The sequence below is a fragment of the Octopus sinensis genome, linkage group LG4 (assembly GCF_006345805.1).
Source record: "Octopus sinensis linkage group LG4, ASM634580v1, whole genome shotgun sequence".
Lineage (NCBI taxonomy): Eukaryota > Metazoa > Mollusca > Cephalopoda > Octopoda > Octopodidae > Octopus > Octopus sinensis.
In genome coordinates, this window is record NC_043000.1 from 114,185,604 (window position 1) to 114,204,608 (window position 19,005).

Consider the following 19,005-nt stretch of genomic DNA (forward strand, 5'->3'; position numbering starts at 1 on the left):
AGGGATAAGTAGCCATAGATAACTGGGGTAAGTTACAATAATGTATCACAGAGACCAGAGGTAAATTGTGATAATGTATTTCATGGAATTGGGGTATGGTGTGACAAGGTACCCGACAGAAAAGGGGATATTTGAGTTTATGTAACACATGGGACTGAGAGAAGTGAAGCTATTCTGCCACATGTGATTCAGAATGTGACATGTAGCATCAAAGTGCTACTATTGAGTCAGCCCTGCAGCATGGAAGTAGTAAATTAAACGTTTTGCAGACACCTGTAAAGCTACATGAGTAGATACACAATTAGCAGCTGGGGTAGTTTTGCTTAGAGGTTAGTTGTTCCAAATGAGCTTACAACAGGGTGGGCTCTAAGAAAGGTATTTATGACCCAGGTGGTGATGTTACACCAAACAACCGATTAAGTCTACCACACAAAAACAAACACAATCCCTTGAACAGTCTTGCCACAGAGTTTCCAACTACCAAACTGCACTCATAAAGTGCTTAACGACCTAACGATATCATAACAGAAACTTTGAGATTGAACATAAAACCTCTAAACCACACAACCATCAAGCGGAAATATTATACTGTTTGCGAACAAACACTATGTTTATAAGGAAGAGAATATAGAAACGTTTTTGTGAGAGAACTTGGAGAGCAAAGTGCTCTGTTGCAGTAGAGTTCTGAAGTCAATATTTGTAATCAATAACAACCGCAGCATTGATCTTTAAAGCTTGTAACCAATGAGTATTGGAAATGTTGTAGAAGAAAAACTAAAATGTTGTAATGATGCACACTCTCGGAAATACACACAAACAAAAAAAAGAGACTTGTTTAAATAACCTCAACATCATGAAATGACCAAGTAGTAAGAAGAAAGATGAGGGACATCTTCAAAAAAATAAAACAATATAAACAAATAAATAAATATTTCATGACATTCTTCTTTTGAAAGTGAAGAAATAAACCAAAAAAAAAATAAAATAAGAGAAGAGAAGAGAAGAAAAGATGAAAGTTTAACACAAATTAATTAAGTTTAAACAAGTGATTAATCAAGTTAAGAATGAATTAGTGGCTGAAGAAAACAGAATTTAACCACAACCAAGATCTGAAAGTCCCAATAACAACAAACAAACAAACAATAACAATAAAAATAATGCTAATTAAATGTCAACAACCAGAACTGGTGACCTCTGGTGTCAGTTGATAATACTAACCGGCGTTACATGGTTTGATTTGGTTCCTGACATATGTAACCGACTTGAAGTCGTCACAGCGATTTTGGAATTGGTGCTCGACACCTGGCTGCTGCCAGACTTCTCTCCTGGTTTCGTACGGCGGACTACATTTGAAGAAGCTGAAGGCGTAGAGGTTGCGCTCTTGTCTAACCGTAGACGGCTGCCGGACAGAGTTTTGCTAACTGTTTTGTCATTGGTGCTGCTGTGTATGGAGCTGGTTGAAGAACTGCGACTGGGGGCGTTTGATGAAGCAGGAGACGGGTTCATATTTTCATCAGGAACACCACTGGAGAAAGGAACATAATAGATTTCTTTAAGGATTTGTACGCACACAGATGTAGTCACATTTAAACCTAGAGTACACAACTCTACTTACAAATACAATACCTATTTCTTTACTACTCACAAGGGGCTAAACACAGAGAGGACAAACAAGGACAGACAAACGGATTAAGTCGATTATATCGACCCCATTGCGTTACAGGTACTTATTTAATCGACCCCAAAAGGATGAAAGGCAAAGTTGGCCTCGGCAGAATTTGAACTCAGAACGTAAAGGCGGACGAAATACCTATTTCTTTACTACCCACAAGGGACTAAACACAGAGAGGACAAACAAGGTCAGACAAACGGATTAAGTCAATTATATCGACCCCAGTGTATAACTGGTACTTAATTTATCAACCCCGATAGGACAAAAGGCAAAGTCGACCTCGGCGGAATTTGAACTCAGAACGTAACGGCAGATGAAATACCGGTAAGCATTTCGCCTGGCACGTTAACTTTTCTGCCAGCTCGCCGCCTTGCAAATACAATACCATTCACATAACTGACTTCCTGTGTCAAATTTAAATACATGTAAGTGTGTTAAGAAAAATGAGGAAGTCAGAATTCTGGAGAATTATTCATAATTATCCAAAATTCTACTTCCTTTTTCTTCATCTGTACACCACTTCAAACAATCCCTATATCAATCATCATTGTCATTGTTTAAATGTGCTCCTTCCATGCTAGCATGGGTTGGATAGTTTGACAGGAGCTGGCCAGACTGGAGCTTGCACCATGCTTCTGTGTCTGTTTTGGCATGGTTTTTATGGCTGGATGCCCTTCCTAACACCAACAAAACAAGCACCATCCGATCGTGGCCGTTTGCCAGCCTCATCTGGCACCTGTGTCGGTGGCACATAAAAACACCATCCGAGCGTGGCCGTCTGCCAGCCTCGTCTGGCACCTGTGTCGGTGGCACATAAAAAACACCATCCGAGCGTGGCCGTTTGCCAGCCTCGTCTGGCACCTGTGTCGGTGACACATAAAATCACCCACTACACTCTCGGAGTGGTTGGCGTTAGGAAGGGCATCCAGCTGTAGAAACACTGCCAGATCTGACTGGACTGGTGCAGCTTTCGGGCTCCCCAGACCCCAGTTGAACCGTCCAACCCATGCTAGCATGGAAAGCGGACGTTAAATGATGATGATGATGATGATGATGATACATATCCGCCTTACTGGCACATGAAAAAACATTTGAGCGAGGTCGTTGCCAGTGCCGCTGGACTGGCTCCTGTGCAGGTGGCACGTAAAAAGCACCCACTACACTCTCAGATTGGTTGGCGTTAGGAAGGGCATCCAGCCGTAGAAACATTGCCAGATCAGATTGGAGCCTGGTGCGGCTGTCTGGTTCTCCAGTCCTCAGTCAAATCATCCAATCCATGCTAGCATGGAAAGCAGATGTTAAACAATGATGATGATGATCTTTACATACTCATTTGTTAGATTCACATTCATTTTCCCATGCGAGCAGGGGTTAGATGAGCATGTCACTATCACACTCCTATCAACATACATCATGTGGTATAATTCTTCTGATTGGGAAAAGAATGGTATATATTGTTGTTGTTGTTTGATCATAGGTTTACTGGATCAGATTTCAACTGGCATTAAACATGTTCTGGATAACCATACTATTTTCCCATTTTTTTTTTCCTGCTTTTTTTTACATAACCAATGTGTCCCCTTTTTTTAAGATGGTACGGTTACTATCCCTACAAGATCAAAAGATTATGTACAAACTCTTTGGTTGTCTTGCATACCTACTAGACACACATACACAAGCATATACACATGCATGCATGCGCACACATACATCATAGTATCAACCAGACATTCAGACGTTATACACCACTTGCCACAATGCACTTCACACTGTTTTAGGTTTTCACTGGTCAGGTGGGCAGACAAGTACACATATATTTTATGAAATAATTCACCCTTTAGCATTTAAACTGGCCAAAAGAGTCTTCACCTGCTTTATGGTCACACTATCCAGATTTGACATCTCACACCAACCCTACAATATCATTCTAAAATTTATTAGTCACTTCATCAAAATCTCAAAGCCGCAAGATAATGCATGATTAATTCAAAAAGTGAATGAATAAATATTATTTCTGACAGAATAATGTGAATGGGTTAAAATGCCTATAATATATCTGTTCACTCCAGCGGAACCCTGCTCAAGAGAACCTATGAACAAAGGTGTTCCGGCCATGACTATCTCACCTTTGTGTCAGACAAAATTTCAAATACTATGCAATCAAGTATTTCAAGATGCTTGAATGTGACAACAAGATTTGGCTATTGTTTTTAGCATGTCATGCAACCACATAGAGAAGATTTCATCGGTCTGTGTTGCCAACAGAGATAACAGCTCATCTAATATTACTCTGTATAAAATTACTTAAGCGATTATCTAATTATGTAACGATTTCATAATTAAACACAAAAAACTTTTCTAAAGTAATGAGAGGAAGAGATGCAGAACACACTATATGATCGTGTGTGTGTGTGTGTGTGTGTTCACCTTTTAGTGTCTGACTGCCATTCTAGAATAGGCTGGATAGTTTCACAGAATCTGACAAAAATTAGATCAATGTATCTGCATAATTAGTAATTAGTTTAATGACCAAGAGCAGGATGAAATACAATGCTGACCTGAGAAAGAACTAAGGATGAAATAAGTTAATACTGCAGAGTATTGAGTGGAATACTGTTCTATTGTTTTGATTACTTCTTCCATTGAACACATATAAGATAGATATCTTAAGAAAAAGGTGGTAATCAGAATTTTGGATGATTATTTTAGTTGATGCCTGCATCTTGTTTCGGAGATTCATCAGAAATGATCTTTTTTAAAGAAAATTTATGCTTTTTACATGAGTTAATTGCAAAAATCCATTTTTCCTCACTCTAATCAAGCCTCGAAAAACTCACCATACACTCACTCACATGCACATACATATATAGAATCATATATATATATATATATATATTATATATATATACATATACACACACATTGAGATTCAAACTAACAAAGAATATTCTCTTCCCACTTCAACTCCAGATTTTTGCAACTAACTCACATATACATAAAATACATGAATTTTCTTTAAAAGAAAATAAAAATCAATCCTAATGAATCTCAAATGAGATGAAAGTATTAAATAAATGATTACTTAAAATTCTGCCACCTTTTTCTTAATACATAAAAACTGTACACCACTTCAAGCCATATACAACACACACAAACTCCAATATAAAACAAAACATTTGGAAAGTAAAAATACATTCCATATGTACTTCAACACACAAACCTACACCACATCAAAAGGATAAGAGAGAGAGAGAGATTGAGAGACAGAGAGAGAGACAGACAGACAGAAAGTTGTATCTTTTCTTTGTTATTCATTTAAATTTTTCTTTGCAGAATTCAGGTTTGCCATTAACAAAGTGGCACAGTGTCTCCGATGCCAAGACACCTTCGGGGATTTGTGGAACATGAAAGTGAGTTCATATGTGAAGAGAGGGGATGAAGCAGGAAGTATTGGTGATAATTTGGAGATATGTGTGAATGTGTGCCGTTATGTAATAAGTATATATATATATACATACACACACATAAAAACATATATATGGAGTTAGGAAGGGCATCCAGTCGTAGAACCATGCCACAACACACAGTTGGAGTCTGGACAGCTCCCTGCAAACCAGCTCCATGTCAAACCATCCAGCCCATGAGGGATTAGCAAGCAGACATTGAATGATGATGATGAGGCTTGTTTTTATGTTGAGTTATAATAAAAAATACTTTTACATTAATCTGAGGGGTTACTCTTTATCAGTGGTTTCCAACCTGTAGTCTGCAGACTCCTGGTTCTCTGTAAAGATAGTACTGGGGGTCCGTCAGCATGTTCAGCTGACAGACCTTGAGGTCCAAGGGAAAACCCATTTAAATAAAAGGGGTCCTTGGTAGTAAAAACACTGGGAACCACTGCTCTGTCCTTTTGTATAGTACAAGTTTATTCTTAAACAAGAATTTTGTTGACAGTGACTTCAAGGTTTCAGCCCCTAGTTAAGCCATCAATGTCAATGAACTGACACCATTCTGACAATTGCTTAGCTGGCTGAAACTTCAAAGTTACTGTCAACAATATTCTGGTTTAAGAATAAATAAATAATATATATATATGTATATATATATATACACATACATACGTATATAGGTGGGGGTACTCCAAAAGGGGTTTCAGGGAGTAGCGTCACTTCCTCCCTGAGCTAGTTTTCCACCACATTTCTTAAAAATCATGGTAGAGGCCTTGGTCTCAGGACTACTCATGTCTAGAAACTGGGGTCTGGGGTAAGCAAGGGCATGCTCCCTGTAGAAAATCCAGCTCCAAAAAAGCCTCATGATAGCAAAGGAGAATGGGCACCAGCCAGCCCAAAGGTTGGGGTGGGCTGCACCCCTAGCCTGGTTGCTATGGCATTGAGGTAGATCCGACCACCCCCATTAACAGGGACAAAATCCAGATTTAAAACACTGGATGATGATGATGGCACACACACACATTATGATGGTGGTGGTGGTGATTGTGTGTATCCCATGTCATCGTCACCAAACACTATTCATTTACATCCTACACCGTCCCTTCACCTCACACATCTCCACCATTTCTAAATATGCTGCCAACGTATTTACTTTTTCTGAAGATGATTCGAAGCTGATGCCGAGTCCGAGGTCTGTTTTTTGATTTTGCTTGGTTCTGCAGATCCAATTCTTCGGTATTGACTAGTTGATGAGGTTGTAGTGATTGTGGTCTTCTTCTCATCTTTCACAGCACGTGTTCCTAAGCCGTATTTTCTGTTGCTGCAAGTTTTAAAAAAGAGTTTGTTAAGCAACAAAATGCAAATTCGTGAAACACAATTAAATTCATATGGTACACTACATATAAAAGGGTCTCTGGGTCTTTATATGTGTGTAGGCATACACACAAACATTTATTTATATATTAATTGCTGCTAGTACATGTGGTGTCACTATCAGCAATTAATATGTATATACCAGTTGCTAGGAATGTGCTTAATATGTAAAATGTGTTAGACTGCTAAATTTAGTGGTTAGTTAAGCAATGTGTTTGCAAATAGTTAATGGGCTGGATGTGGCACTGAAGAAAGAGCAATAACACTTGAAATATGCATGTACACCCTTTGCCTATTTTACTATCCTTGGTCGCATTGTTTACATAGACATATTTGTATATGAAATATTGTAACTTTCAGTACTGGCTCTAATTTCTATAGAAAATCTGTAGAGAGAACTTTAAAAAGGGATTTATATATATATATTTAATTAATACATAAATACATATGTATGTATGTATGTGAAGGTGCATGGCCTAGTGGTTAGGCTGTTGTATTCATGGTTGCTAGATTGAGGGTTCAGTTCCCAGGCCAGGCAGTGCTGCGTTCTTGAACAACACACTTCATTTCTTTGTGTTCCTACAGTCCCCATTTTGATTAGTGGAGCATGTTGGCCAGCTTGCCTAGCCAGAAAGATGGTGTCATTTGAAGGTGAAAACAATGCAAAGCACACAGTGACAAGTAATGTGTGACAACATCTGAAAGTTTGGTCAGTCATGTGATCACATATGTATAAATTCCCTCCTGTCCCCCCCCCCACCGATTTTATTCAAGAACTCAATGGCCAAATCTAGATATGAGAAAAGAAAAACAATTCAAGACTCTGGAACCTATTAATATTTACATTATTTACATTTGACAGATATTTGTCCTCATCTTGTTTGTTGTTAACACAATGTTTCGGCTGATATACCCTCCAGCTTTCATCAGGGGTCTTGGGGAAATTTCGAACCTGGGTTCTCATAACTAAGGTATTTTACAATATTATTATTATTATTATTATTCAGGTCACTGCCTGGAATCAAACTCGGAATCAATGGGTTGGTAGTGCGCACTCTTAACCACAATGCCACTACAGGCAAATGGCGTAGTGGTTAAGAGTGCGGGCTACTAATCCCATGATTCCGAGTTCGATTCCAGGCAGTGACCTGAATAATAATAATAATAATGATAATAATAATAATAATTATAACAACAACAACAAAAGATACCTTAGGAATGAGAACCCAGGTGCGAAATTTCCCCAAGACAACCTGATGAAGGCTGGAGGGTATATCAGCCGAAACATGTTAACAACAAGCAAGATGAGGACAAATATCCTTCCAATGTAAATAATGTACATAATTCCTCATCTCTTAAATATAGAACCGTATTACCTAGTAATATTATTTACAACAAATTTACCACTGATATAATCACCAGTTCCATACTACTGATATACTAATGATTATACATCATCAAGCTAATAATTAGTTAATTTTAAATCTCAAGACATAGTTTGCCCTTTGCCCTCGCAAATAGATTCTATAAGAATTAGCAGGTGGAGTTATAATCTTTAGTTAATGAGAAACAGTGAAATGGAATGGCCACAGTGTCTGTTGTATGTGGGCCTCAAAGTGAGTGGTTGCATAGTGTGTTTGTGTGTATAGATACGTTTGTCTGTGTGTATGGTACATATGTGCTAGTGAATGAAAGAGAAGTGTGGAAACTGAAAAGAGCGGGAAACATTCTCAGTTCAAAAATTACAAAAGTTAAAAACAATAAACATAAAGAATAAAAATAGAATATTTTATATATATATATAATATATATATATATATATATATATATATATATACATACATACATACATACAGAGAGAGAGGAGAGAGAGAGAGAAAGGAGGAGGAATCCACTTATTGTAACCCTGAACAATGTTATCAAGCAGTTATTGTTATCTAAAAGGCTCCATCCAAAAAATGATCACAATAAGTGGCTTCCTGTGTGTGCATGTATAATATACAAAATACATACAGCACACATATATACACAGACATGTGAGTGTGTGTGAATACATATATATTAACAACCTCACACACACACACACACACACAGAGTAAATATTTGAATTCCATAACACTTTAGTAAAGACTTAGTAGCTTTTAGTAAGATTTGCAACCAAAATCCATTTCTGTGACTAACACAACGCGCACACACACATATTAGAAAAACTGTTATATTTCATAATAGGGAGAGGCGGGGGTCATTTTGGCAGCAGGGAGGGGTATCAGTCATCTTCAACTAGAAACAAAATGAAAAATAAAAGCAGGTTAGATTGAAATCGCAGTTTCAAATAAGAAAAAAAGATCTTTAAAAATAAGACAATTCACAAAAAGCACACACACATACATACATACATACATACATACATATATATATATATATATATATATATATATGATGATAGCATCCTAGTAAGGTAGCTGATAATACATAGGGGTGGAATCAGGGTGGGAAGAAGAGAGGAAGAGGAGGCGGGATAGTGAATGGCAATAAGACAGGTTAGGAGAGAAATGATATAAAAACATAGTCCTGTGTATGTACAGAGGTGTGTGTGTGTGTGTTTGCTTGCACGCACATGTATGTGTCTGTGTGTGGGCACATGTAAAATGTATGTTGCAGTGGGGGGAGCACAGAGAGACAAAAGTGTGTCTCTAGACTGTACCATAAGTTAATCATCAGAGTGAAACACACACACACACAAACACACACACACACACACACACAAACACACACACACACACACACAAACACACACAATGAATATAAAAGGAGGTGTATGGGGGAGGGAGAAGTGTTTGCGTAGAGAAGAGAAGATGGAGACAGAAATAGTCTCAGAGAAATGGATGCAAGTTTCAGATTTACCCTGCAATATTTGACAAAGGCAATATAGATGCTAATATATAAGGGTGTGCATGTGTGTGCATGCATATACATATTTATTATATAAATATATGCATCTATCTATATATATACATACATGCACACACACATATATATGCATATATACACATATATACATGCAAATATACGCACATTTACATGCATATATTCACACATATTTACATGCATATAGGCACACATTTACATGCATATATGCACACATATACACATGCATATATACATATGTATATGCATATATAGATATATGCTTGAATGTGTGCACGTGTGTGTACATGTGTGTGCATGTGTATACACACACGTGTGTGTGTGTGTGTGTGTGTACATTTTGCAGTAGCAATGAAAGAGAGGGACGCCGAGACAGACATACAAACATGCACACAGGCAACATCCCTACCCCCTACACTAGCACACACCCAAAGATCTAGACAGAGAAAAAAGGGGGGGGGAATAAAAAATATAGAAATGTATTTAGAAATATAAATACAAGAGAAATAAAAATAGATTTAAAATAAAAACAGGAAGAAAAGTGTAAAAAAAACTGGGGAGGGTGGAAGAGGTGGGGGACCTGTGAGTGAGGAATAAGATTTAAATGTGAACGGGGGGGGGGCACTGATAGTAATTGTTAGAGAGTTACACATGCACGCGCAAAGTGGAGTCTTTGGAGAGATATGGTAAAAATAGATTAGAACTTGAAAAGGCTTGGTTGGAGGAGGGGGAAGCAGAGCATCATCATTCTTATGAGGATGGGGGAGGAGAAATATAGAACTGCTAAGCTACACACACACACACATGTATATATGCTCAAACACTGCTCCAGCATGGTCTGGTTTGTCATAACAAGGGAATTGGTTAACTACCGTAGTTAATCTACACACTGGGCGGTAGAGTCAATAATTAATAGCTAACTAAAATCCTTTTCTACTCTAGGCACAAGGCCCGAAATTTTTTTTGGGGGGGCAGTCAATTAGATCGACCCCAGTATGCAACTGGTACTTAATTTATCGACCCCAAAAGGATGAAGGGCAAAGTCGACCTCGGTGGAATTTGAACTCCGAATGTAAAGACAGATGAAATACCTATTTCTTTACAACCCAGAAGGTGCTAAATACAGAGAGGACAAACAAGGACAGACAAATGGATTAAGTCGATTATATCGACCCCAGTGCATAACTGGTACTTAATTTATCGACCCCAAAAGGATGAAAGGCAAAGTCGACCTCGGCGGAATTTGAACTCAGAACGTGAAGACAGACAAAATACCGCTAAGCATTTCACCTGGCGTGCTAACGTTTCTGCCAGCTCAATGACTAAATTAGAGCAGTTAGCAAAGAGGACAAGGATTTCTAGTATAGAGTTAACTATTGCCCAACACAGTTTACAGGGAACAACCCTTAACTGAAGTAGTGCAGACAGATTAAAAAAGCATAAATGGTATTAGTAATTACAGGGGTTAGCTACTGACTATAGTTTTTAGAAAGGGCACATTGGTGATTAACTTTAATAACCAGATTGCAGTAGTTAGTTGAGAGAAACGGTAACTAAACTTTTGTAGCTGATAGATTGATAACATAGTTTTGGCATTTTGCAGGTGAAACCCAGCTGAAACACCCAGATTTTTAAACAGAACTTCCAGGTGCAGGTGTGGTTGTGTGGTAAGACCTCATGCTTCCCAACTACATGGTTCAATCTTACTGTAGGGTACCTTGGGCTGACCAAAGCCTGGTGAGTGGATTTCTAAGATGGAAACTGAAAGAAACCTATCATGCACACGCGCGTGTGTGTGTGGGTCTGCGTGTGTGTCAGTTTGTCCTCCCATCATCACTTGACATCCAGTGTTGGTGTATTTAAATCCCCGTAACTTAACAGTTCAGTATAAGAGACCGAAAAGTACTGGGGTCAATTCATTCAACTAAAAAAAAAATAGTTAAGCCCCATCAATCAATCCATTTTTTTTTTCCCTTCTGTATTTTCCATGCTGGCATGTGTTGGATGAGACTTCTTTAGATAGTAATATTCTACAGCTGGATGCCCTTTCGGATACAACCTTTGCTGAAGACAATACCAATCCAGGTATTCTTGGTTAATCTTGCTGTAACACGGTGTTCAATATAGCCATCACACACATATGGAAGTATATATATTTATACACACACACACACACAATAGACAAATATTAAAGAGATGAAAGATTACATAACAGAAAATAAAACATGATAAACTTAGAAACACACAGACAAAAAAAACAAAAAAAAAGTCAGTTTTATTTTACAATTAAATTAAAACACAAAACATTGTTTTCTTGGAAAAAATAAGGCAACAAAATTAAAACAGACACAAAAGAGATGCAGTGAAGTGGAAAAGAAAGACAAATTACAAGGAGGTTACATTTCTAAGTACTACAAATAAAAATCACAAGATTCCACACCATAAATATTAGAATGGCTTTTAATTGGGGGAGGTGGGGGTTGTGTAAATAATTTCAAGCCAAGCGTTGAAATTGTCCAGCAGTTAAAATCGCTGAATGGGATTAAAATGAAAAACAAATTTTTTTTAAGAATTTGTTTTAATTCTGAGTGAAACTGAAAGAAAAGATTAATTCTAGAATTTATACACAACATCAAAATAAACAAACTATGGTAAGTTCTAAAACTAAGAAGCTATAAGACAGACATTAAACGCACACACACACACAAAAAAAATGTGTGATGATTAATTATGATTGGTGAGAGGTGAGATAATACTACCAAGGTGAGTCGCTACTACTAAGACGACGACAACACACAGTATGGCATGCTATGATAAACCAATTGGTGAAATAACTGGAGTATACCACAGCGGCTTTTTTCTGAAGTTATTAGTTACTGTACCTATAAAGCATGCCGGCGGACGTGTCCATGCTTTCGTAGTCATTTTCAGAACAATTGTCATAGGAGTCAGCGAGAGGCAGAAAGCTGGAAGAAAACGGACGCAAAGGAACTTCATGCAACAATCTTAGAATCTTAGACAAACAAAAACAAATTGTCAGTCACTGGGAAGAAAAAAAAAAAGTGGTTGGGGTGATGGGTTAAAATTCAAATACAAGAGGAAACTAACAGACCAATGCTCCAGAGAACCAAAAATGGTAAAGGTAATAATAATACTAATAGCAGTAGTAGTTAGTTGGAGATTTAATGAGGTCAGCAGGTAGAATTTGGAAGAAATGGTTTCTCTTCAGTTAGATCACAAAGGCATTAAGATATGCAAGGATGAGGATTTAAGAAAAGGGTAAGCAAGAAATTAGGTTCCAACCCGTCAGTAGCTACACTTCACTCTAATTTTCATGTTAACTGCCTCTGCCTGCTACTAGGGGTTGTGTGACATTTGTATTGAACTACCAGTGGTACACGTGCTAGTTAAGTGTGCTAGTAGTTTGTTTTAGGGGAGATGGACCCCATAAATATCTCAACTGTAGCAGCAGCAAGTTTGATACATTACACTGCAGTTATTGTGTATTTCAGTTTGTACCTGTAATTCACTGAAGTATGTCTTCATCATCATCATTTAACTTCCGTTTTCCGTGCTAGCACGGGTTGGACAGTTCGGCCAGGGTCTGGGAATCCAGGAGGCTACACCAGGCTCCAGTCTGATCTGGCAGTGTTTCTACAGCTGGATGCCCTTCCTAATGTCAACCACTCCGTGAGTGTAGTGGGTGCTTTTTACGTGCCACCGGCACAGGTGCCAAGTGAGGCTGGTAACAGCCACGATCGGTTGGTGCTTTTTACATGCCACAGGCACAGAAGCTATTGGTTGTTATTATTAGATAAACTTCATCAAGACGAACTTCACATATGATGGGGACTGTGATGATGAAGGGGTTCAGTACTAATTGTTTGAGTTTTACATATCTATCTTCCCTAGCACGTATCAATTACATGGCCAAGTGGCCACAATTAGGAACGAAGAGCCAAATGAGCTCTGTACAAACCTTACTCTGCCTAAATTCTTTGAGTTGGTTGTTCACTAATAACAAAGTATTCTTTTTTCATTTTGTTACTAAGCACTCATATTTCATCAGCAACAGGAGAGATCATTATCATCATTATTATTTTCTCTTTATCACAGGTTTTGTAGGAATTCCTCGGGTTTTGCATGCATAGCGGGCCTTCTACTTGCAGCCTATAGTACTATGCTATTCATTCTTTTCAGCTATCTAATACTTCCCTGATTATTCTGGCACTTCCAAGTAGGCAAACCTTTCATAACAGTTCTACTGGGCACTCCATTCCAATTTCCTTGATATTCCCCTTGATGCCTTCTGATACTGTTCCCAAGGACCCAACAATAATTGACACTATCTTCACCTTCTTCATTTTCCATAGCCAGGCTATTTCATACATAAGAGGATTGTATTTATCTATCTTTTCGCCTTCCTTCTTGATTATTCGTGGGTCAAAGGGGCATGCAACATCAACTATATAGCATATATGGTGCACCCTGTCTGCCAACACTAGGTCCAGTCTGTTATGCTCTAGCACCTGACCTGTTTGGATTGCCCAGAGAATTTTGCTAGTCTCTGACTATGTAGCATTTCGCTACCGGGTGGCTACCAATGTAGCACTTTCACCACTTGGTCATGTCGCCCCAACTTGTAGTGGTTTTGGGCAAGTCTAGGGCATTCGTCCGTGATATAGGCAATAGTATAATCCACTCTATTGCAGACGCATCACAGCAAAGACACTTGTTCATTCCTAAGGTCAATCTTCCAGTTCATGGCCAAAGCTTTATCTTGCACTGCCAGTATAGCACTCTTGGTCTCTTTATTATTACTACTGAGTGAGAGAGCACTGGGGCCCAGTTAGAATTTTCTTCATGCTCAAATAAGGGTTGTTTAAGGATGTTGAATGAAACACCCATATTTCCAAAGGTGAATTATTCAAACCCCAAAGAATCCCTCTCAACACATGGCTATGATGCTACCCCACTACTTCTGCTCGTGATCAGAGATGCACATATCGTCAGCCACTAAAGGACATGCTCAACTGGTTACGGTCAAACAACTGACAAGCAAATCTGTGTATGGAGTAGAATATTTGCAGTATTATTATTATTATTCTGGCAGCAACTAGAAGAATCATTAGTGCATTGGACCAAATGCTTAGTAACATTTCTTCTGGCTCTTTAAGTTCAGAGTTCAAATTACACCAAGGGCAACTTTGTCTTTCATCCTTTCAGGGTCGATAAAATGAAGTACCAGTTAACTGTTGGGGGGTCAGTATAATGGACTTATCCCTCCTCCAAACTTCACGGTTTATACCTGTTTAGGAAACATTAGAATTTCTAACATTCCACCTTCTAATAATGTCGTAGTATATAAAAAGCAGCACTCAGAGTAACAAAACTACATAAAAAAAAAAAAACAACCAGAAAAACTGTTACGTGTGGAACAGGTCTATCTACCAGTCAAGTCTACTGTTAGGATCAAAGCATAACCATTGGCAAAGCAGAGCTTGTGGAGCTAGTGGTGTTGGGTAACTATGGCGAAGGGGGTTGGACTGCGGATGCTGTTGAAAGAACTGAGGGCAGAGCTTTGTTTCTTTAGAGAGAACAGTCAACTTTTTCAGGTATTTGAAGAGAGAGAAAAAGAGAGAGGATGGGATGTGAAAGGTAGGTGAGAATGGCAAAACTGGTTTATGACTAAATGGGCCTACACTAAACCCATGAAGTAAGCCTTGCTTCTCTTTCCAAGTAAGCTATTTTTCCATTCCATCGGGCATCACATCTGCTCAACTATGGAGTACTGGTCACTTAAGGTTAAATAATGACCCTGTCTTTTACTCTGACAGTGCTAATGACAGCAAGGTGAGCTAACAATTAGCCACACACACACGCGTGCATACATGCATTCATGTGTGCACGCGCGCGTGCGTGACAAATTTCCTCATAGTTCCTGCCAATTGATTTCATTCACAGGCATTATGATTCTTCTTCTTCTTATTATTATTATTATTATAATTATCATCATTTTCAAAGGTGGCGAGCTGACAGAATTGTTAGCATGCCAGGCAAAATGCTTAGCGGTATTTCGTCTGTCGCTATGTTCTAAGCTTAAATTCCTTTGAGGTTGACTTTGCCTTCCATTTTTTCAGAGTCGATAAATTAAGTACCAGTTATGCACTGGGGTTAATGTATCCGACTTAACCCTCCCCCAAAACGGCTGGCCTTGTGGCAAAATTTGAAACCATTATTATTGACGGCGGCAAGCTGGCAGAATCATTAGCACACCGGGTGAAATGCTTAGTGGAATTTCGACTGCCGTTACGTTCTGAGTTCAAATTCTGCCGAGGTCGACTGCCTTTCATCCTTTTTGAGGTTGATAAATTAAGTACCAGTTGTGTACTGGGGGTCAATGTGATCGACTTGCCCCTTCCCCCAAAATTTCAGGCTTTATGCCTATAGTAGAAATGATTATTATTATTATTATTATTATAATTATCATCATTTTCAAAGGTGGCGAGCTGACAGAATTGTTAGCATGCCAGGCAAAATGCTTAGCGGTATTTCGTCTGTCGCTATGTTCTAAGCTTAAATTCCTTTGAGGTTGACTTTGCCTTCCATTTTTTCAGAGTCGATAAATTAAGTACCAGTTATGCACTGGGGTTAATGTATCCGACTTAACCCTCCCCCAAAACGGCTGGCCTTGTGGCAAAATTTGAAACCATTATTATTGACGGCGGCAAGCTGGCAGAATCATTAGCACACCGGGTGAAATGCTTAGTGGAATTTCGACTGCCGTTACGTTCTGAGTTCAAATTCTGCCGAGGTCGACTGCCTTTCATCCTTTTTGAGGTTGATAAATTAAGTACCAGTTGTGTACTGGGGGTCAATGTGATCGACTTGCCCCTTCCCCCAAAATTTCAGGCTTTATGCCTATAGTAGAAATGATTATTATTATTATTATTATTATTACTATTATCATCATCATCATTTCTGCTATTGACAGTCTAAAGTTAAAAATTATTTTTTAAAATAAAGAGAAAAAGAACTTCATTAAATTTAGCGATTAATAAATAAACTAAAACCTTCAGATAAACTGTCATGTGCAGAGCAGATTGTGTCTACTCAGGCAGACACAGTCTACTTGGGCAAGCACTGGATATCTGCCCAGTCAACCAATAAGAAACAAGAACGCTAACATAAATGAAGACCTGTCTTAACTCTTGATTAGATAAATCTTCAAGTAGCAAACTAAAGAGAAATCACGTGATTGGATTTGCTTGCCCTCTCCCAAGCACCCTTCACCTCTCTCTTCCTATCCACTCACTAAAATTATTGATAGGTTCTCCAAAAACTTCATGTGAAATAGAGCAAAAGGAATCAATACTGGTGTCATAGATTGAACCTGTTTGTTCAAGAACATGGTTAAATGGCACTACCTAGGAACACTCATATAGCATTGATCTACAGTGGGTTGGCTGTAAAGGAAAAGACAAAGCTCTAATAGTTTTTTTTGTTTTTTTTTTTACATGGGCAATTGTATTAAAATTATTGTTAAAAGGAGAATAATGATAAGATAATAATGTCTGAAATAAAAACGGAAGAGGTTAAAGAAAAAAAACAAATCTATGTCAAGCAGTTTTGAAAAGGTTTTTCTATTTTTATCTCTGTGTATGAAGAGATAAAATTAGATTTAGAAAAGAGAGGGAAACAAGAAGAATTAGAAGTAATTTCCAATTCCTGGCCATCTTCATGATGTTTTAATTAGTAATTATCAATTATTATTATTAGTAGTAGTAGTAGTATTATATCATCATTATCATTTAAATTCTGCTAAGGTCTACTTTGCCTTTCATCTCTTTGGGGTCGATAAAATAAGTTGGGTCCAGAGGTCAATGAAATTGCCTAGTCCACTTCCCCTAAACTTGCTGGCCTTGTGCAAAAATTTGAAATTATAATTATTATTATTAATATTATTATGCCGGCAAGTTGGCAGAATCATTAGGATGCCAGGCAAAATTTAGCAGTATTTCACCCGCTGCTACATTCTAAGATCAAATTCCTCCAAGCTCAACTTTGCCTTTCATCTTTTCGGGGTCGATAAATCAAGTCCCAGCCAAACATTGGGGTCGATGTAATTGACTAGTCCTCTCCCCACAAATTTGAGGCCATGTGCCTCTAGTAGAAAGGATTATTATTATTATTATTTTTATTATTACTATTATTAAGGCAGCAAGCTGACAGAATTGTTAGCATGCTGGGTAGAATGCTTGGCAGTATTTCGTCCATCTTCACGTTCTGGTACTGGCGCTGGTGCCACGTTAAGAGCACCCAGTACATTTTGTGGTGTGGTTAGCACTATAAAAGGTATTCAACCATAGAAACCATGCCAAGGCCAGCAATTTCGAGAAGGGATTAAGTAGAGGAAATCAACCACAGCACTCAAGTAGTACATATTTCATCAACCCCGCAAGGATGAGAAGCAACGTTTCGCTTCAGCGGAATTTGGACTCAGAATGTAAAGACAGACAAAATGCTGCTAAGCATTCTGCCTGGCATGCAAATGATTCTAACAGCTTGCCACCTTTTTAATAATAATAATAATAATAATAATAATATAATAATAATAATCTTTTCTACTAAAAGCAGAAGGCCTGAAATTTTAGGCAGGAGGGGACTAGAAGATCACATCAACCCCGGTGTTTCACTGGTACTTAATTTATCAACCCCCAAAAGGATGAAAGATAAGGTCAGCCTCGGCGGAATTTGAACTCAGAATGTAGCAACCAGGTGAAATACCACTAAGCATTTTGTCCAGCACATTAACGATTCCGCCAGCTCACCACCTTAATAATAATAATAATAATAATAATAAGCTGCAAGAGTCGAACATAAAGATTATCCCTATTGTCATCGGAGCATTGGGTTCAATACCACCCAATCTCAAAAAAAAACCATCTGAAAATGTTAGAAATACCCTACAATCTAGGTGTATTGGAAAAGTTAGCATTACTTGGAACTGCACGCATATTACGTAAAGTACTGTCTGTCTGAGGTTCTTGTTGTGACTTGACAAATAGCACAAACCCCCAGTAGACACAATATCTTCAATCAACAGCATCACGACATCGTATACTGTGCGACGTCTATAATAATAATAATAATGATGATGATGATGATTTCAAATTTTGGCACAGAGCCATAAAGTGCTGGGAAGGGAACCAATCAATTATGTCAACCCCAGCGTTCGGCTGGCACTCTTTTTATCGACCCCAAAAGGATGAAAGGTAAAGTCGACCTCAGTGGAATTCGAACTCAGAACATAATGATGGATGAAATGCCGCTAAGTATTTCGCACACTGTGCAAACCATTCAGCCAGTTCACCGCCCAATAATAATAATAATGTTTTATTGGCTAAGACAAATACATAGTAGAAGTTGAGTGTTAACAAACGAAGTATCACAAACATCATAAAAGATTGCCATGGATGAGGAAGCAATAGGGAAAGAGAGAGGGTAGTGTTTCAAACCCACTGCATTAATCAGGGAAAAAAGGTGGAGAGAGCAACATACTTCAAGGTTGGAATTAGATAT

The 19,005-nt window shown here is 38.2% G+C and overlaps 1 protein-coding gene across 16 annotated transcripts in view; it reads right to left on the reverse strand.

The window, feature by feature from the left end:
* The window catches only part of LOC115210975 (leucine-rich repeat and calponin homology domain-containing protein 4-like), a 303,130-nt gene that overhangs the window by 70,455 nt on the left and 213,670 nt on the right, over positions 1-19,005 (reverse strand). For 14 of the 16 annotated variants that reach the window (XM_036502375.1, XM_036502378.1, XM_036502373.1 and 11 more), the window contains 3 exons: positions 12,306-12,389; positions 6,275-6,442; positions 1,219-1,525 (listed from right to left, as the gene is read on the reverse strand). In XM_036502375.1, the coding sequence (XP_036358268.1) occupies positions 1,219-1,525; positions 6,275-6,442; positions 12,306-12,389 (559 nt within the window). The remainder of the gene's footprint in view (positions 1-1,218; positions 1,526-6,274; positions 6,443-12,305; positions 12,390-19,005) is intronic. The other 2 variants (XM_036502376.1, XM_036502379.1) reach the window with 1 other exon arrangement.